This window comes from Lepidochelys kempii, chromosome 7 (assembly GCF_965140265.1).
Source record: "Lepidochelys kempii isolate rLepKem1 chromosome 7, rLepKem1.hap2, whole genome shotgun sequence".
NCBI classification, from domain to species: Eukaryota; Metazoa; Chordata; order Testudines; family Cheloniidae; genus Lepidochelys; species Lepidochelys kempii.
The window spans coordinates 33886112-33906616 of NC_133262.1; the positions used below are offsets into that span (position 1 = coordinate 33886112).

At 61.9% G+C, this 20505-nt stretch overlaps 2 protein-coding genes across 7 annotated transcripts; one reads left to right on the top strand and one right to left on the bottom strand.

Moving 5' to 3' along the window:
- Positions 1-6528: 6528 nt before the first annotated feature.
- Positions 6529-8917, top strand: LOC140914407 (zinc finger protein 541-like). The gene is made up of 4 exons (XM_073352114.1): positions 6529-6590; positions 7612-7743; positions 7899-7969; positions 8142-8917. The coding sequence occupies exons 1-4, from the start codon at positions 6543-6545 to the stop codon at positions 8365-8367; spliced, it is 477 nt and encodes a 158-aa protein (XP_073208215.1). The 5' UTR covers positions 6529-6542; the 3' UTR covers positions 8368-8917.
- B3GAT3 (beta-1,3-glucuronyltransferase 3) lies at positions 8646-20012 on the bottom strand. Of its 6 annotated transcripts, none has more exons than XM_073352113.1 (6): positions 19936-20012; positions 16826-16864; positions 15984-16161; positions 14696-15026; positions 9656-9946; positions 8646-9382 (listed from the first exon to the last, which is right to left on the bottom strand). In XM_073352113.1, exons 2-6 carry the CDS (start codon positions 16845-16847, stop codon positions 9284-9286), a joined length of 921 nt encoding a protein of 306 aa, XP_073208214.1. In that variant the 5' UTR covers positions 16848-16864; positions 19936-20012; the 3' UTR covers positions 8646-9283. The 6 variants fall into 6 exon arrangements, with proteins under 6 accessions (XP_073208214.1, XP_073208212.1, XP_073208208.1 ...); XM_073352111.1 differs by having other exon boundaries at positions 16772-16864; XM_073352107.1 differs by having other exon boundaries at positions 16772-16923; positions 19936-20004.
- Between the last annotated feature and the right edge of the window lie 493 nt (positions 20013-20505).

Genomic DNA, 20505 nt, shown 5'->3' on the forward strand with positions numbered 1-20505 from the left:
AAATTCAGAGTGGAAATATGGTGTAAATGTTCCCAGCTAGGGGGACAGCCCGTTAGATAGGGGAAGTTGCCATTGCTGGATGGTTTTCCATCTCCAGGGGCTGTTTTTCTAGCAGATCTGCCCAAGTGCAGCCAGGAATTCATGCAGGGAGATTCTCTGGATTGTGTCACACAGGAGGTTAGACTAGATGAGCTTTGTGGTCCCCTCTGGCTTTAGAACCAAGGACTCTGTGGGCTTGGCAGGCCCGGGGAGTGCTGGGTCTAGCTCAGAGCCAACTCTGTCTCCAGTGAATATCACGGCTGAGGCAGGGCAGTGGGGGGGCTCACAGGGACCAGGGCAGCTTGGGTGCGGCAGATTCTCCCAGGGCATTCATGTCACACAAGACAGATTGCAGTGATGGGCACATGGCTCCTGCCTCGTAACTGCTAAATTTCCCGGCACTGGGGGCTGGGGTGACTCCAGCTTTGCAGCCCAAGTTCTGCCTACTGCAGACTCTCCATGCAGGGAGACCCCCCCGTCAGGGTGGGCTTACATGTTTAGAACTCACCCTGGTCCCAGCCCTTCCCAAAAAGGAACCAAGCGCCCAGGGCATGAGCACAGGAGCCTGTGGCACTAATTGCTCCGGGGCGGTGACGGGGCAGGAGGAGCCTGACGCCACAGGCTCGGGGTGCCAGAGTTCCCAGCCCCATTATCCTGCCCAGGTCACCATCCACAGGGGTCACCAGGGCAGGGGGCTCAGTGACACCCCCTCACACTCATACCCAGAACTGCGTCTGGGGCCATGACGCCAATGAGCCAGGCGTGGCGGAGCTGGGGTCAAGGTCAGGGCTCAGCTCAAGGTCAGGGCTAAGGTTTCTCTGTCTGGTACCTTCTGGGCCCCCATCCCCTGTGTTGTCTGCCAGGGGTCTCTGGTGCTGGGTCTCTGTGTGTTATGCTGGAGGGGGAGGGCCGGGACACCCGGGGGGAGGGGGGAAATGGGGCAATTTGCCCCAGGCCCCCAAGAGAGTTTTTGGCGGCACTTCGGCGGCGGGGGGGGGGGTCCTTCTGCTCCATGTCTTTGGTGAAGTGCCCCGAAGACACTGAGTGGAAGGACCCCCGCTGCCGAAGACCCCTGACCCCCTGAATCCTCTGGGCGGCCCCGGGGGAGGGGGCCCTGGCAATCTCAGGTGCCCTGTGGGACCCTGCCCTACAGTGTTATCACTTGTTCTGGAGCAGGGCGGGGAGATGTGGGGCAAGCGGGGTGCCACCCTCCCCCGAGTTGTGGGGTTGCGCTGGAGGGAGGGGAGTCGGGCCCAGTTCTGTAGCCCTGCTGAGTTCCCCTTGCCTTCCCTCCTCTGCATGGAGCTTCTCCCGCAAGACACAGGGAAGGGAGAACCCTTTTGGCCCACAGACAAGACTGGCAGCCAGGACTCCTGGGTTCATCCCTGACTGGAAGGGGACTGGGGTCTAGTGGTTAGAGCAGGGGTGCTGGGAGCCAGGACTCCTGGGTTCTATTCCTGTCCAACTGCATGAGCTGGTGGGCAGGTCCCTTCTCCACCCTGCGATGTGTGATGCCCTGCATGCGTTTGTCTGTGTCTGCCCCCCCAGCCCTCCTCCCCCTGCTCTCACACAGGATATTGGGCTGGGAAGGCGCGCGGCGAAGGCACCTGTTTTCCGTTTGTTCGTTCGCTCGCGCTGGGAGATAAGCAGGCGTCGGAGCCGCCGCGCTGACAGGAAGCGGGAGGGGGGGTCTCTGCGGGACCAGCACGATGTGCCACAACGCTGCACTGAGCCCTCTGCAAACAGCCAGGGACCCGGGCGGGCCTCAGCCGAGAGTCTGTGGGTACTGTGGGGGGAGGGGGAAGCCTGGACTCGGGTTCTATCCCTGTCGCCAGGAGTGACTGGGGTCTAATGATTAGAATGGAGCGGGGGGACTTACTGGGAGCCTGGACTTCTGGGTTCCATCCCCAGCTCTAGGAGGGGAGTGGGGCTAGTGGGTTAGAGCGGGAGGGGCTGGACAGATCATTGGAATGGAAACACAAGACCAGGATTTGATTCCCGGCTCAGCTATTGGCTGGCTGGGTGACCCTGGGCAAGGCAATTCACTCCTCTTTGCCTCAGTTTCCCCCTCTGCAAAATGGGGACAATGACGGCTGGGTTCTCTTCCCAGCTCTGGGAGAGCAGTGGGTTAAAGCAGGAGGGTTGGAAGCCAGGACTCCTGGGTTCTATTCACAGCTCCAGAAGAGCTGTGTGTCCAGCTGGCTAAAGCAGGGTGGGGGGCTCAGAGTCAGGACCCCTTTGCTTAGAACTTGATCTGTGGGGGTGTGCTGCCCCCTCATTTCTCTGGGTCTCTTTCAGCTCCGTATGGGACTCAACGCCACAGGGATGGAGCCTGAGATGAGCACCTCTGGCCCCTTCTATTCCCCCTGCAGCATGGAGGCCGGGGACCCTATCAGCACGCAGGGGACGTATGCTGCCCTGGGCCCTGGGCTCTGGCCCCAGAAGATCGAGCCAGCCAACCGCAGGCTGGACCCCTTTGCCCAAGCCTTCCCCAACCCGCCTTTCGGGAAGCCGTGGGTGCTGGGGACTCAGGCATCCAGGAGCCAGGGCTTCAGCTTGCAGGAGATAATGGCCCAGCCACCCCCTATTGCCCCACAGGAGGGATACCCCCATGCCAGCCCCCTGCTGCTGCAACTCCCTGGAGGCCAGCTGGAGGGGTCAGGGCCTCCTCTGTCCTACTGCAGCCTCCCAGCGAGGCAGGGCGGAGGTGGGTACGGGCAGCAGCGCAAGGAGCCCCCACTTCCGTGCCTATACCAGGAAAACCAGCCTGCTAGCTACAGCCCCCCAGAGGGCTACCCGGGACCCGGTGAGTGACGGGGCGGGGGGAAGCGGAGTGGCTACAGGTGCCCTCAGGGGATGGTGGGGCAAAGATGGGGGAGGCCAGCTGAGGGGAACTCCAGTTTTGTGGAGGTTATGGGACTAGGGGATGCTCTCCGGGGCTGTGGTGGGGGGAAGAGACAACTTGGGGGGCAGTGGGGGGCATGGAGGGAGAATTCCAACTTGGAGAGTTATGGGGTTGGGAGGCACCACTGGGATGTGTGGGTCCAGGAGGATGCAGGGGTATGGACACAGGCCGATATGTGCCTGTGGGGACTGGAAAGGGGACACCTGGCTCAGTGTGGGTTATGGGGCAGAAGGGGGAACTCATCTCAGGGGAATTATGGGGCCACCCCTGAGGGTTACGGGATACACGATGGAGGGCCCCAGCTTTGGTGGGAGGCTGCTGGGATGGGAGGGGGAAACCCTGTCTCTTAGCTCTCACAGCCTAACCTCCCCTCCCTGTGTGTCAGCTCCCCAGGGGCTCGCAGGCCCTGAGATGTATGCTGGGCTCCTGGGCCCCCCTGACTGGCCCCCTGATGCCGCCCCCAGCCTCTGCTGCTACCAGGTAGGTTGGCACGAGGAGGGTGGTGGGAAAGGGGCGGTGCCCAGTCCCAGGACTATGCTGCCGAGGAGGGGAGGGGGTGGGGAGATTCCCCCAAGACTAACGGCAAGGGCAGTGGAGTCTACTGGTTAGAGCGGGGCTGGTGCTGAGAGCCAGGACTCCAGAGGTTCTCTCCCTGGCTGTGGGTTCAGACTCCCTGCACTGAGCCCGTCATCCCCTGCAGGACACTGAGTGCTACTGCAAGGGGCTGGAGTTTCGCCCTGCTGGTTTTGCCCCATGGCCGGGGGTCTCCCCTCGGGAGCCAGAGTCAGAGGTCGCTGCTGCCAGGCTGGGGCATGAGCAGAGCCCCCCAACGGCAGGCCACACTGCCACCCCCCAGGTGAGAGTGGGACCCTGGGGGAGTGGGGGCTGCCTCCTTGGGTGGGGCATGGGTGGGGCAATGAAGTCAGGGGAGGCCCCCCCCACTCCCAAGTCCCCATCACAGCTCACAACCTTGCATCCAGCTGGGCTCCTGATCACCCATTGGACGGGAGGGCGGGGGACACTGGGGAGGGGGATAGCCAGGGAAGGAGGGGTTGGGAGGATGTCTTGGTGGTTAGCTGGGTGTTTCCCAGCACGGGGGCGGAGAAAGGGGGAGTTGTTAGAGTCCTGCCCCCCCAGACCCAGCAGGGGTGTCGGCACTGGGGAGGGCACAATGCCGTTCCTCTCACTGCCCCCCCATGGGCTAGGCCCCTGCAGTCTCTGACCCCTTCTCCTCCCCAGGTTTCTGGGAGCTCCTTGGCCTCCAGTTATCGGGGCACTCCTTATTGGAGCCGGATGCACCGGGCCAGGGACCCCCCGCACTACACACCAACCCCCATGCTCAACCCGCTGCGCCGAGGCACGGGGCTGTTTGCTGAGCTGGGAGCCTCGCTGGGCGGTAAGTGCCCACCACCTTCCAATGCAGGCTGGGGGGCTTGATTGGTCGCTTGGGAACCAGGACTCCTGGGTTCTCCCAGATGCGGCCGAGTGTGGCCAAGGGGCAGGGGGTGCAAGGGAGGGTCTCTCCCTCCACTGAACCACGTGGGCTGGGTCCCTGGTTGTGGTGGTGGTGGTGGGGAGTCCATGAAGGTTTGTCGGGTGGGTACAGAGCCATATGGGGGGTTCTGCAGGGCCCTAGGAGATGGGCAGGGGGTTGGGAGTTCAGGGCAGGTTGGGGGACTGTGTCTGTGCCAGGGGCCTTCACAGCTGGACTCTCCCCTCCACAGGTGGCAGCCCCGACCCCCTCCAGTGCCTGGACACCCCGTAAGTCCTGTCTTTTGGGGTGGAGGGAGACTAGGCTACAGCCCCCGGGGCAGGTGTGGCAAAGGGGATGGGCCCCAGGGTGGGACTTTTGGTCCAGGGATCTCCTGGCGGAGGGAGGAATCCCCAGGCTGGGGGGGGCTGGGGAGTGTAAGTGGGGGGGAAATGGCTGTTCTGGGAGGGGCAGTAGTAGGGCGGGCACGTGCCTGTGGTTGAGGCCCCCTCACCTGCCCCTTCCCCTGCAGACAGATAAATGTGGGCCCCGCATTCCAGCCGGCACTGCCAGTGCTGCGGGACCCACACCTTGCCCGGCTGGACCCCCCGCAGGCTGATCTGGCCTGGAGGCCCTGGCCAGGGCTGGAGCAAGATGCAGAGACCCAGCGCCAAGGTGAGAGGTAGCACTGGGGATTATCAGGGGGAGGAGCTGGGACACTCACAGGCTGGGGCAGGGAGAGGGGGGGAGGCCCATATGTCCCTTACAGTGTGGGGAGGGGAGAAGCAGTGGCTCCTCTGGGGCTCAGTCTGCATGGTCCAGCCAGTCCCCAGCCTCTTGGGGGGAGTAGGCCATCTGTGATGGGGACACTCACCGTCCCACCAGCCCAGGGGCAGGGAGCTCTGTGGGTGAAGCAGAGGGTATACTGAGGGGTCCCATGAGCTGGGGGAAGGGTTCCAGGGCCCATCTGATGGCTGCTCTCTGGGTGCAGTGCGGGGAGTGGAGGGGTCCATGGGGTGGGGGTTCCCAGGGCCCATCAGGTTGCTGCTGTCTGGGTGCAGTGAGGGGGATGGAGGGGTCCCACTGGGCCTAGCTGATGGCTGCTCTCTGGTTGCAGTGGAGACACTGCTGGACGTGGCTTGCTCCAGTGCCCTCCCTGGGGGTGGCACCAATCAGGAGCTGGCGCTGCACTGCCTGTGCCAGGCTGGCGGGAATGTCATGGTAAGAGAACCCCCCACCCCATGGCCTGGGCCTTGGTAAGTAGCAGTGTCTGACCCAAGGCCAGGATGGTTCTGGCAGGGGAGCCCCCTGGGGAGGGAAAGGGTAGCTCCCCTGTCTCAGCTTTACTCCCCCTTCAGGTTGCCTTGGAGACTCTGTTGCTGCGAACCCCAGTGTGGCCCAAATGTCACCCTCTGGCCAGTTACCATTACACAGGTAAAGGGGGGAGAGGTGTGGGCAAGTGGCATGGCCAGGGTAGCTAGAAGAGTCTGGGGGCCAGTGCGGGCAGTGCTGGGGAAAGAAAGGGAACAGGGGTAGCAGCAGCTGGACAGGATGGAAGGGGAGTGGGGGCAGGATTGGGAGTTGTGGCAGTGTGAGAGGGTAGGGCTGTGGGGAACAGGAGGTTGGGGGCAGGGCTGTAGGGGGTACGGCTGTGGGGGACAGGAGGCTGGTGTGGGGCTGTGAAGGGGCAGGGTGGAAGTGGAAAAATTTGTATAGTGGGGGTGCTGAGAGCCATTGAAGCAAACACTAAACCCTGTATATGATGGAAACCACTTCAAGCCAGGGGGTGCAGCAGCACCCCCAGTTCCAGCCCCTGGGGCTGTGAGAAGCAGGGACGGGGGGGGGCAGGAACATTGGGTGGGGCAGAGTCTATGAGCGGGGTGGGATGGGGAAGAAAGGAGGGTGTGGAAGAGCTATGAGGGGGGTGGGGCAGGACTCCCTGTCTCAGATCCCTCTCCCTCCCCCAGGCAGTGACATGTGGAGCACCCATGAGCGACGCCTCTTCTCCAAAGCCTTTGCCCTGCATAGGAAGGACTTTGCCCAGATTCAACGTGCGGTGAGAGCAGCACCAGCCCCCTTCCCCGCCTCACTTCCAACCAACTTCATAGTCCCAGCTTGGCGGGGGAAATGGACACCCGGCTACTCCTGCCCTGGCCTCTCCCAGCAGGGGGCGATGTAGGGAGCCGGACAGGAGTGCTGGCTGCAGGGGGACGGACTCCTGGCCAACCCAGGCCTGGCCTCTCCCAGCAGGGGGCGCTGAAGGAGCCGGGTGGGAGCGCGGGCTGCAGGGGGAGGGACTCCTGGCCACCCCAGGCCTGGCCTCTCCCAGCAGGGGGCGCTGTAGGAGCAGGGTGGGAGCACTGGCTGCAGGGGGAGGGACTCCTGGCTACCCCAGGCCTGGCCTCTCCCAGCAGGGGGCACTGTAGGAGCAGGGTGGGAGCACTGGCTGTAGGGGGAGGGACTCCTGGCTACCCCAGGCCTGGCCTCTCCCAGCAGGGGGCGCTGTAGGGAGTGGGACAGGAGCACTGGCTGTAGGGGGAGGGACTCCTGGCCACCCCAGGCCTGGCCTCTCCCAGCAGGGGGCGCTGTAGGGAGTGGGACAGGAGCACTGGCTGCAGGGGGACGGACTCCTGGCCACCCCAGGCCTGGCCTCTCCCAGCAGGGGGCGCTGTAGGAGCAGGGTGGGAGCACTGGCTGCAGGGGGAGGGACTCCTGGCTACCCCAGGCCTGGCCTCTCCCAGCAGGGGGCGCTGTATGAGCAGGGTGGGAGCACTGGCTGTAGGGGGAGGGACTCCTGGCTACCCCAGGCCTGGCCTCTCCCAGCAGGGGGCGCTGTAGGAGCAGGGTGGGAGCACTGGCTGCAGGGGGAGGGACTCCTGGCTACCCCAGGCCTGGCCTCTCCCAGCAGGGGGCGCTGTAGGAGCAGGGTGGGAGCACTGGCTGCAGGGGGAGGGACTCCTGGCCACCCCAGGCCTGGCCTCTCCCAGCAGGGGGCGCTGTAGGGAGCGGGACAGGAGTGCTGGCTGCAGGGGGAAGGACTCCTGGCTACCCCAGGCCTGGCCTCTCCCAGCAGAGGGCGCTGTAGGAGCAGGGTGGGAGCACTGGCTGCAGGGGGAGGGACTCCTGGCCACCCCAGGCCTGGCCTCTCCCCGCAGGGCTGGGGATGCTGGCTGACCGAGTTCTCCCTGCTCCCCAGGTGCCCTCCAAGCGACTGGCCCAGTGCGTGGAGTTCTATTACCTGCACAAGAGCCGGCTGCGGCGCAGTCACAAACGAAGTGGTGCCGGGTCAGAGACGGGCGCCATCGGGGGCAGGGCCGGCCCCGGGCAGGTATGTGAGACCTCAGGGACAGGGATGGGGGGAGCCCCTGCCCAGACAAGGAAGCAGCCATGTCTGTAGTCCCTTCTGGGTGGGTGGGGGGGAGGGAGGAGGGGACGGGAGTCTGTGATGAGGTCCGTGATGTCCACCCTGTCTCTCTCTCTCAGCCCCCACCTACCCCGGAGCTGCCTCAGGACTCGCCCCCTGGCTCCAGCTTCCCCTGCAAACGTTGCGGCAAGTAAGTGTCTTTAACTCTTTGGGCTCCGCTCCCACCAGAGTGAGGGGGGCGGGGGGCAGGCTCCAAGTGGGAGTGCCCCCCAGGCCTCTTGCTTGCTGGGGGAGAAGCAGCTCAGAGGCTGAAGGGCCCCCGCCGATGACGCACTAACCCCTCCCCGCCATTCTGTCCCCAGGACATTCTACAAGATCAAGAGCCGAAACGCCCACATGAAGATCCATCGGCAGCAGGACGACTGGGGTGGGCAGGCGCGGATACTGGGACCTGGCGCTCTCCCTGCCCCTCATGCGGGGTGCCCCCCCTGGGCCAACACAGAGCCAGCCGAGCCTGTTGCTGAGGCCCTGGCCTGCCCTGGGCTGGGGCTGCTCTATGGGAGGGACATGGAGCAGCTCTTCATGTGATGGGGGGCAGAACCCCTCCCTTGGCCTGGCATGGAGAGCCCCACCCTCCAAGAGTTTGCCCCATTGGGGGCCAAGGGGCTGTGGTCTCCTCATGGGGAGCACAAGGTTACAGGAGCCCCGTGCCATAAGGGCAGGACCTGCCCCTGGGAGAGACTCCACCCAGGCTCAGCCTGGCCCCTGCACTGTCCTCTATGCCTGGGCAGCTCTGACCCTGCCTGCTGGGCATAACCACAGGGGCATGTGGGGCAGCGGGCCGAGGGGCAGAGAGACAGCCAGGATAGTGGGGGATGGGCGCTTTATTGAGGATATAACATGCTTATTGCTGTAACAGCCACCACGTTCATGCAACAGCCACACACACAAAATGGACACACAGGGCTCCCTGAAGCTGGGGAGGGGATCCCAACCCATTGCTGAGTGGGGTGGGTGTGGGAAGGAACATAGTGTCACACTCACTCACAGCTCCACTGCCTTTAGGAGCCCTGCCCAGCAGGGCAGGACCAGAGCTGCCATCCTCAGGCGCCATGCAGCGGGGCTAGGGTCCCCTAGATCTGCACACTGAGATGCTGGGCAGGGGGAAGAGGTCCTGGGGGGCGGGGGGGTGTTCAATGGGAATAAATCCTGGAGCAGCTGCCTCTCTGGGGGCAGGGTCTGACTTCCAGGCAGTAGCAGCTCAGGCTGTTGGGCTGGGGGGGGCTCCCTCAGCAGGGAGCAGCAGCACTGGAGATGCTGGAATAGAGGCTGCTCCGCCAGTGGGGTGGGGGCTGAGGGCAGGGCCCCTGAACGTCACAATAAATAAAGCAGTCTGGGGCGTTCAGTCCCCAAGTCCATTGCTCTGGCAGCCGCCCTGATCCTGTCCTGGGTTCTGGGCCAGCTCCCCAAACAGGCCTCCCTGTACCGTGGCTCCAGGTGCCACTCACACCTCGATGCTTGGGTCAGAGCCCAGGCCCTGCTTCTGCAGCAGCTCCTCCTGCTTCATTTTGGGCTTCTCCGACCGCGTGTGCCAGACCAGAACCTGCAATGGAAGAGTGCAGGACAGAGGTGGGGTCCAGAGAGATCCCCCCAGACTGCGCCCCTCCCCCAACCAGCACCCCCAGCCAGTCACCACAGCTGGAGGACTGAAGACACTTGAGACCATCCTGCTTAGAGGCAAAATTTCACATTCCCCACTCCCAGCCGGGAATGGAACCCAGGAGTCCTGACCTCCTGCCCTAACCCACTCGACCCACTGCGCTCCCAACAACACAGATAAAACCCAGGAGTCCTGGCTCCCAGCCCCGCTCCTCACCTTAGTGCAGTTGTCAGCTCGGGGCTCCAGCTCTTCGATGGAGACCAGTGACTGCAGCAGGCTGCTCTCCAGGTAGCCACGCTCAGCCAGCAAGTCAAACCGGGCCTCGCGATTGGCCAGCAGCAGCTGCAGAGCAATAGCGAAGCCGGCCATGTCCATGGGGAAGGGCCGGTTGGGCTTCCAGGCTGTGTAGAAGCCCACCACCCTGCCCTTCTCCACCAGGGGGCGCTCGAAGCGCAGGCCACCCACCAGCCCCACAGGCCAAACCGAGACACGCTTGGTGGAGCGGATCTGTGGGGAAGAGACAGGGGTGTCAGCAGCAGAAAGAGACCCCCACATGGGAGAGGCGAGACAAATGCCTTCCTGCTCCCCTCATCCCCTGCCTCCAGCGCCCAGCTATCCCCCCATTCCCCGTCATCCCACCCCACCTCCAGCGCCCTGCCGTCCACTCCCTTCCCCATCGCCCCACCCCCTGCCTCCAGCGCCCTGCCACCCCCCCTTCCCCATCACCCCACCCTCTGCCTCCAGTGCCCTGCCATCCCCCCCTTCCTCCTCACCCCACCCCCTGCCTCCAGCGCCCTGCTGTGACAAAGTGGGAATTTTTTGTAATATTTTTATTACACCTGTAAGTGTCTCCGTTTCCCCTATACAGTGCATTGTTACCCAGTGGTGGCTGGGGGGGAATGTCAGACTGTTTGCTCTCAGGGCAGGCTAGGAGACAGAGGTGAGGATGTTGCTGTCTGGGTCTCAATCCCCATACTAGTGGGACACCTCAAAAAATACCAGATAAATCCAATTGTCTGGACATTGCTTCCTAGCAATCAACCTCGCAGAAATCTATAGACTTCCACGCCTCTCAACAGGAGGCGGGGGGGCTGAGCAATGTTCCCCCAGGTTGAGATCCAAGGACTGGAGATTGGGGGGGCAAGAGTGGGTGGCTGGAGGCAGCCAGGGCTCTCACCTGGAGTCTGACAGAGGAGATCAGATGGAGGGTCAGTGAGAACTTGCACCAAGGAGCTCACTACAGCTTGGCTGGGCCCTGGGCTAACCAGACTGGACTGTGCTTTAACGTCTGTTCTCTGTGCTAACCTAAGGACTCCCTATGGTGTGTTCCAGAGGACTAATAAACCCAAGTGTTTTGACAACACTGTGTGAGTGTCACTGCCAATGCTTGGGGAGGTGCATTAATCCCTGGGGAGTGTACTAGTCTCCACTGGGGGTCTGTCTCAGCTGGACTCGCTGAATGGAGCTCACAAGGTGAAGCAGGAGTGCCGGAGGCCCAGAGGTCCAGTTTCACGAGGCAGGGAAGCCATGTGTCTTACACTGCCTCCAGGGGGTCTGGCACACTGAAGGGGTTCCTGCTAGAGACTCTTCCTAAACTGAAACCGTATCACCGACCTTGTGGATCCATGACAGGTGGTGTTAGTGGGGGGATGCTGAATGCACCGGTAGCATTTTGCAATAAGTGACTTGCAGCAGTAAACAAGGATAGTTAAATGGTCTGTAATCAGCTCCCTAAGACAGGCAATGCAAATGTGTGCAGGCAAAGAGGGCTAAGCGTTGGGAAGCTCAACAAGGGGCAGCTGATTGCATGGCTGGAGAAGGATGATCGCTCCAAGAAGCAGGTTCCAGATCCAAGGGTGTGAGTGTGAAAAAGGCAGCAACAGGGCAGCCTCAAGATCTGGCTCCCCATGCAGCAGTGGTCTTTGCGACCTGGTTCCCCACTGATAGATCTGAAGTAGTGGGACTTGGCACTGAGAGTGAAGGCGCTAGCAGATTGTTCCTACTCAGCTCCAGTCAGTTGACTGGGAGAAGCAAGGAGGAAGAACCTGCAGAAGGAGCGAAAGCAGGAACTGGATATGGAGAAGCAGAGGGGCACATGGGGAAAGATGCTGATTCTGCAGGGATCATAGATACCAAATTGTTGCCCTAATTTACGGGGCGGGGATATTGATGCCTGTCTCGCTGCCTTTGAAAAGGCTTGCGATTTGAACCAGGTTGACCCTGCAGACTGGCTCCGCTGTCTCATCCCTTACTCAGGCCCACAGCTATAGAGACGTTCAGCCACATGGATGGAGCTGATACTGGGGACTATGAACAGTTCACAAAGGCTCTACTGCTTACGTTTGAATTGACACCTACGGCTTATAGGGAGGTTTCGGGGTGCGCAAAAGACCCAGGGTGTGACCTACATGGAAGCCACCACCCTGATGGGAGAATATCTCCACAAGTGGGGTAAGAGTGCAGGGACATTACACGGGAGGATTGGTATAACCTGGGTGGGTTGGAGGAACTCTGAGATCTGTCCTCATGAGCTTAAAATGTGTCTAGTGCACAGGGAACTGAAGGACCTGCATAGCACAGGTCAGCTGGCCGATGAGTTTGTGGATGGTAGGTCTGGGTATGAAGAGAGACCCAAAGGGGACTGGGCTAAGCATGGGTCCTGGGAAAGGGAATCAGTGGAGGCACCCCAGGAGTGGGACTCGGGTAAACCTAAAGTGGGGGAGCAGCCATGTGGGCAGACCTCCTCCAAGGGACCTCTGAGACATGAGATGTAATATCTGTAGGAAAACAGGACAGAAGTGGGCACTATGGCCAAGGCTTGATGAAATAGAGTTTGCTGCATCACTCTGCCCAACCAAGAAGCCCGCCTTGTAGCTTAGGCTCTGAGCGGGAGCCACACAGCCAACTCCTCGGGGGCACCAGGGGTGGTGACAGATGGGCTCCTGATCCAGGCACTGTACACGTGTCCTGTGGTACTCTGGTGGACTCAGACTCATGGGATCCCCAGTGGGAGCAGAAGGTGCTGGTTACTGGGAAGATGTTCCTGCGGTAGAGAGATTCTGGGACAGAGAGCCCTTGTCAGAGCACATGTACAACCCATCACATGCTGAAAGGCTGTGTCAGCTGGGTTAAGGTTCCTTTTGTCTAGCTCTGACTCCTGTGCAGACCCAGGAGGACTCGGGGTGGCTGGTCTCCAGGATATCAGCTCTGACATCCTTTTGGGGACTGACTGTATCACCTTAAGACAAAATTCTGCCCGTTTCTGTACCAGCCCAGGATTTGAACCACCCGAGCGGACAGGCTCAGACTGGAGGTGTCAGTGAAAATGCAAATAGCTTGGCTGGCAGGGAGCAGGAGGGTTTTCCCCCCTTGCTTGCAACACAAAGGAATGGCTGTTAGCTCAGGACACCTTTCCGTCTGTAACCATAAAGCCAGATCTGAGTGGGGCAGGGGAATGGCCACAGCCAGCTACACATGGGAGATGTGAGTCATACTGGCTCAGGCGAAACTTCCCTGGTGCCTGATGTTGTGACCAAGGGAGCAAGCTCCCAGCCTGCCCTCACTGGGAAAGTAGCGGCAGAGTGGAGCCCTGTGGCAGCTGAAATCCCAGCTGAGTGTGGGCAGACACAGGCAGGGCAGGGGGATGGCCAAACAGGTTTGCCCTGGCCAGGGGGAGAGAAGCCCCAGTGAAGGGGCTGCTTCTGGTAACAGACACCTGATCGGAGGATGGCCCTGGCCACATGCGTTCTCTTAACCAAGAGAGCCTGAATCACAGCCCACCAGGAGCAGGGGGTGAGAGGACTGTCCTGGGGGTAAAGGCAACAGACTGACCCCAAGTGGGGAGAGATGCTTCTTGCATCACACAGCGCTGGGGTTGAGACACACCAATGTGCAGGAGCCTCTTGCATGCCTGCCTCACCAGACCCTGGGACACCACAGCCCCAGGGATATGACTGGGCGAAGACCAAATGATCCAGGGGTCATTTCCTAGGTCATTTCCCCAACCTAGGATAAGGACACCCCTGGCTGCAGCCAAGCTGACACTTGGAGGTCAGGGGCTCATTGCCCTCCTCAATCCCCAGCCAATGAGGGGGTCAAGGGAGTGGCCGGACCCCACCCCAGTTTTAAACTCAAGGTTTTGGGTTAAAACAGGGCGCGGGGCTGCACCCTGCTGGTGCCATCTAACAGACCAGACCTAAGAAAGGCTGGGAAAGTGCTTGGAACGGCGTATTGGAAACTATAAATTGGACTGAATGGCAACGGTGCTATAAGAATCTCGAGAGTGCCGGGTGGGACAGCTACCAAGGAGAAGGGGAAGATGCTGTAGTATCTCTGGATAACATTTGTGGGTTCGAACTTCCCCAGGTGACTGGTTTAAGTGACCCTGCTCAGCTTGGTCTCAAAGAGGGAAGAGATGTGACAAAGTGGGAATTTTTGGTAATATTTTAATGAAGCTTGTGTGCGCCTCAGTTTCCCCTATATGTTACATTGTTACCCACTGGTGGTATGGGGAGAGGGGCAGGGCAGGACTGTTTGGCCTTGGGGCAGGCTAGGAGACAGAGGTGTGGGTGTCACCTAACTGTCTGGGCCTTAGAAGTAGAGCCTGTGAAAAGACAATGGCAAATCCAATTGCCCGGACATCGATACCTGGTAACCAAGTGGCCCAGAGAACTATAGACTTCCCTGCCTCCCAACAGGGGGGCTGATCTCAGATCCAGACTGAAGAGATATGTGGGGAGACAGAGGAGATCAGACAGAGGTCAGAGAGAGCTTGAACTAAGGGGCTCAGTACAGCTTGGCTGGACCTTGGGCTAACCAGATTGGACTGTGCTTTGACATGTGTTCTCTGTGCTAACCTAAGGACTCCCTATGGTGTGCTCCAGAGAACTAACACTGTGTGAGTGTCACTGAAATGCTTGGCGAGGTGCATTAATCCCTGGGGAGTGTACCAGTCTCCATCGGGGTGTCTCAGTTGGACTCGGTGAACAAAACTCATGGTGTGAAGCAGGAGTGCTGGAGGCTCCAAGGAACAGGTTCAGGAGGCAGTGAAACCGTGTGGCTCATGCTTCCTCCACGGTGAGACCCTAGCGGGACCAGCACACTGAAGGGGTTCCTCCTAGAGACTGTTCCAGAGTTGGGCCCGAAGCACCGATCACATGGATCTGTGACACCTGCCACCCCCACTTCCCCAGTCACCCCACACATCACACCTCCGCAGTGCCCCACTCCTTCCCCCCCGAAGTGCACAGCACCCACCTCATCGAAGAGGCGCAGGCTGTAGGTGTTGTCGTCATCGGCAAAGTAGACCACGCCCTCCTCACTGAGCTCCCGGTTCTCCCGCAGCCACTGCAGGGCCAGGTTACGCTGCTCCACACCACGGGGCTTCAGCCAGTTGGGGTCACTCTCCTTGCGCTTGTGCTCCTTGGGTGTCTCCGTGTGCAGGTGGGTGAAGCGCAGGCCGCTCTGGGCCAGCAGCTCCGACACCAGCTGGGTCTTCACTGGGGAGTCCTCTACCACGATCCAGTGGAAGTTCTTCACGTGCAGAAAGGTCTGCGAGATGCGCACCAGCTCAGCCTTCTGCACCAACCTGCGGGAGGAGAAACAACAGAGAGATGCACCTGCTCAGCCTGGTGAGGAGTGGGAAACAATAGAGAAATATACCAGCTGGGGAGGAAGGGGGAAACAATAGAGAAAGGCAACAGCTCAGCCTGGGGGGGGAAGGGAAAACAATAGAGGAATGCACCAGCTTGGTCAGGAGAATGAGGGGGCAACAATAAAGGGGGAGAAGCCAGAGAGAAGCACACCAGCTGGAGAAGGTGGTGGTGTGAGAGAAACCAGGACATGCAGCAGCCTTCAGGGAAAGGGTGACTGGGGTGGGCAAGGGGGAGCAGGCAGTGGAGTTAGACTGTTCCTCCCAACGGAGATGAAGCAGTCGGGTTCCAAGGAGCACCTCTTGGGGATTGAAATATCCATTTCTGGAGTTGCCAGTTCTCGGCATTAGAGAAATCTCAGCTCCTCTGGCGCAAATGAGTTTAACACCAGCTCTATCTGCTGGAGGGATATTCTTCCCCTCAGCCATGTCTTACCCCAGCAAGGCAACGGTAACTGCAGGTGTGTAAACCCACACTCATGATCTCATCTGGTGAGGTTGGGAGGAGGCAGGACAGTTAGATCCTGAGCAAAATGGCTTAGTAGGTTCTGCAGAGGTTGCTTCCCCAGCTGTTTGGGAGCAACTGGAGTGTTTCCATAAACACTGATTGGCGTTGGCCAGGGGGAGCAGGGCCTCTTTCAGCCCCCTGGCTGCTAACACTGCAGCAGAGCCTGCTGGCGGGTTCCATGGGAGCCACAGGGCCCTAACCTGCTACCTGCAGGCTCCTGCTCTCCTTGCGGCTGGGTTTAGGCTGCTGAATCCAGCACTGGAGTCATTTCTGTTCCTAGCACATGGAGACTCTTCCCATCCCCAGCAGAGCCCCCCATCTCCCCAAGCCCAGCCTATTCCCAGCATGGCCAAGCCCCCTGCAGCTCCCCCAGCAAGAGCTCCCACCTGGCATAGGTGGGTGTAATGGCATAGATGATTGGCAGTGCCTGTCCCTCCAGCTCTGGGCCCCTTCCTCGTGCCTGCAGCCGCTTCACTTCACTCAGCAGCTGGGAGATCTTCTTGTCCTTGCCATGCATGAGGTCACTGGCCGATCTCAGGTGTTGGGAGCAGTCACAGGGCTGCCCTGGAGCCAGGCAGAGGAGGAGGCAGACAAGTCAGAGAAGGGAGACCCTCTGGGTCGCAGCTAGCCCACCCCTCCCTAGGGGAAGACTGGGCCCAACCGCATGGTCCCCAGAGTGTTCATGCCTGACTTAAAATCCGCTGAGTAACGGTGTTCCCAGTCCTTCTTTATCTCCCTACTGGGGAGCAGCGGGGCTCCCAGACAGATCCATTCTCAACAGGGAGCTGCGTGGCTCCCGATCTCCTCTGGGGACGATTCCCCAGCTGGACCCAGCCCTGGTCAGGGAACAACCAGGCTCCCATCCCTTCTCCCAAACCAGCATGCTCCCTCCTAATCCACCCCCTGAGCCTCAAGTATTCCTGTGACTCTCCGAGTTTCCTGCGACAGGGGCTGTGCTCTTCCCCGCAGTCCAAGCCCTGACCCCACACCTCTGAGTGAACTCCTGGCTCTTTATGCAGACGCCCACTGGAGCTGGGGCAGTGGCTAGTACCCAGATAGGCTCCCTCTCTGTCTGGCTGTCTCACTAGGGGGAGAGAGGACGGTCAGGGGCCAGTGACTGTTGGCACTGTGCTCTGGTGGGGACCGAGAACAGCTCCTGGCCGAGCCCACAAACCTGCTCTGAGTTCAGCCCCAGCACCACAGCTGTTGCGCTCAGCCCAGCACTCACCCAGCTGCAGCAATGCGTACATGAGCCCAATCACCGACACTAGGAAGTAAATGACAAACACATTCTTCAGCTTCACCTTCATGGTGCCACTCTGGCCCCTGGGGAGATGGGGAGGGAGTGGTGGTTATGGGGGTGTCCTGCTGCAGCACCCTCCGCCTCCGAACTGCTATGGTGAGCACATCCAGGAAATGCTGGGCACATGGACACGCACCTCTCGCACTGCAGTCCCCATCTCTGTACCACGGCCACCCTGGACTTCCTGCACCTGTCACCACTGGGAATGTCTGAAGGCGGGGCTTTCACCATGTTTCTTGGTAGCCCCTGGCATGACTGGGCCCCCAGCCCTCACAGGAGCCTTCAGTTTAGGCTGGGCAATGCAGCAGGAAGTGGATAAGGATTTGGAGCCATGTAAATCTCAGCCCCACCATAACCACTGTGCCCACTGTGGGGAAAGGGGGACATGGCACCATCCCCAGGGAAATCACACCCCGGGGATGCCGGGGGGGGGAAGATGGGGGATGTGCCACCATCCCCAGGGATGGGGAGAGTGTGACCCCATAATGAGGGAGATTGCACCACGGGAATGGGGGGCAAACATGGCACTGTCCCTGGAAGACTGCACCACAGGGATGGGGGGACATGGCACCATCCCTGGGGAGATTGCACCATGTGGATGGGGGTGGTGGTGGGGAACATGGCACTGTCCTTGGGGACATCGTGCCACAGGGATAGAGTCGACGGGGGTGAGATGGAGTGGGAATTTTCTGTAATATTTTGTATGAATAGTGTGTGCATGCCTCAGTTTCCCCTGCATGCTGCATTGTTAAGTAGGTGCTGGGAAAAGGTTGTTTACTCTCTGCAGGGACCCAGGTGTGACTGATGCTGTCAGGGGCATGGGGCCCATATCCCTGGAGAGTCCAAGAAGACAATGGTCACTCCATTGCCCAGACATTTGGTACCTAGCAACTAAGGACCAGGGATGGCCCTCCCCTCCGCAGGAAGCCAACCATGTCTGTGGGGGAACAGGAACAGAGGACTGAGGAGGGGCCAGGTGGAGGGTTGTTAAGTGTGGGCTGCTGGAAGCTGGAGACTCTCCTGAATGGGGACAAAAGAGGGGTCAGAATAAGGCTCTGGGCTGGCCAATATGCACCATGCTGTAACTTTCTGTTCTCTGTGCTAAGCTCAAGACTAACAAACGCTTCTATTTTACAATGCTGGCTGAGTGCCCCCGCAGATATCTGAGGTGGGACATTGCCCCCTAAGATTGTACAAGCCTCCTGCAGGGGGTCCATCCCAGTTGCACTGGCTGACCGGCGCTCACAGTGTGAAGCAAGGGTGTTGATGGACCAGAGGTCCAGCCTAGGAGGTGGTGAAACCAAGTGGCTTATCCTGGAAGAAGAGTTGGGTCTGGCACGCTGCAGGGGTTTCCTCACAGAGGTTGTTCCAAAGCTTGGACCATAGAACCAGACCTGTGGATCCAGGACAGGAGGCCTTGGCCCCGTCCCTGGGAAGATTGCACTATGGGACAGGGAGGTGGAGATGTGGCACTGTCCCCGGGAGATGGCACCATGGAGACATGTGCAGTTGGACATGGGACACGGCACCAACCCCGGGGAGATTACACCACGGGGACTGGGAGAATGTGGAACCGTCCCAGGGAGATCCCGTCACAGGCATGGGGTGGGTAGGACATGGGACAGTTCCTGTGGAGATCACACCATGGGGATTGGGGGCAGGGAACATGGCACTATCCTGGGGAGATCGCACCATGAGGATGGGAGGGCAGGGGACACGGTGCCGTCCCGGGGAGATCACACCACAGGGATGGGGGGGCGGGTGGCAGGGGGCACGGCGCCGTCCTGGGGAGATCGCACCACGGGGATGGGGGCGGGGGGGCGCCAGGGGACACGGCACAGTCCCGGGGAGATCGCACCACGGGGATGGGGTGGGGGCGGCAGGGAACACGGAGCCGTCCTGGGGAGATCGCACCACAGGGATGGGGGGGCGGGTGGCAGGGGTCACGGCGCCATCCCGGGGAGATCGCACCAGGGGGATGGGGGGGCGGCAGGGGGCACGGCGCCGTCCCGGGGAGATCGCACCAGGGGGATTGGGGGGATGGCAGGGGGCACGGCACAGTCCCGGGGAGATCGCACCACGGGGATTGGGGGAGGCGGCAGGGGGCACGGCACAGTCCCGGGAAGATCGCACCACGGGGATGGGGGCGGGGAGGCGGCAGGGGGCACGGCGCCGTCCCGGGGAGATCGCACCACGGGGATGGGGGCGGGGGGGCGGCAGGGGTCACGGCACCGTCCCGGGGAGATCGCACCATGGGGATGGGGGGGCAGCGGCAGGGGACACGGCGCCGTCCCGGGGAGATCGCACCATGGGGATGGGGGGGCAGCGGCAGGGGACACGGCGCCGTCCCGGGGAGATCGCACCACGGGGATGGGGGCGGGGGGGCGGCAGGGGCACGGCACCGTCCCGGGGAGATCGCACCACGGGGATGGGGGCGGGGGGGCGGCAGGGGCACGGCGCCGTCCCGGGGAGATCGCACCACGGGGATGGGGGCGGGGGGGCGGCAGGGGCACGGCGCCGTCCCGGGGAGATCGCACCACGGGGATGGGGGCGGGGGGGCGGCAGGGGCACGGCGCCGTCCCGGGGAGATCGCACCACGGGGATGGGGGCGGGGGGGCGGCAGGGGCACGGCGCCGTCCCGGGGAGATCGCACCACGGGGATGGGGGCGGGGGGGCGGCAGGGGCACGGCGCCGTCCCGGGGAGATCGCACCACGGGGATGGGGGCGGGGGGGCGGCAGGGGCACGGCGCCGTCCCGGGGAGATCGCACCATGGGGATGGGGGGGCAGCGGCAGGGGGCACGGCGCCGTCCCGGGGAGATCGCACCACGGGGATGGGGGGGCGGGTGGCAGGGGGCACGGCACCGTCCCGGGGAGATCGCACCACGGGGATGGGGGCGGGGGGGCGGCAGGGGCACGGCGCCGTCCCGGGGAGATCGCACCACTAGAGCAGGAACGTCCCACCGTTGCTATGGAGACCGCGCCATGGGGAGGGAACGTGCTGCCGTTGCCACGGAGACCGCGGCTGGTTACTCACCGCGCCGGCCCCGGGGAGTGGGTCTCAGCGCCCAGCAGCCTCCTCCGCACCCGGCCCCGGCACTTCCGGTCCGGCCCCCTGTCTGCTCCGGGTCACACTCAGCATCGGGCCCCGCGGGTCTCCTTCGCCCCCAGCAACTCACTTCCGGTCCGGTACTTCAGCAGCTCCCCCACTTCCGGCCACAATTGCAGGATCCCAGAACCCTTTGGTTCTTAGTCCCGGCCCATCACCGGCCCCCAGCGAGAAGCGGCGCCGCGTCCCTCCTCTTCGGCCCCCTTCCCCGAGCGGACCGAGCCTGACGGGGGAGGGGGACAGGCACCGCCCCGCCAGCGACTCTGGCCTTTGCCAGCCCCGGAGCGGCCACAGCCGGGATGTCGGGGCGGGTCCCAGGGGTGGCCAGAGCCAGAATGATAGCGGGAGGCCAGGCTGATGGGGGAGGGGTTCCTGAGGCCCCAGCCTGGGGGGAGGGAAAGCTGGGGCGGTGGGGGGAGGATGGGTTCCTGAGGCCCCAGGCCCGGGAGCAGGGTGGATGGGGACTGAGCCTTCAGGCCCAGGGCCAACCAGAGGTGG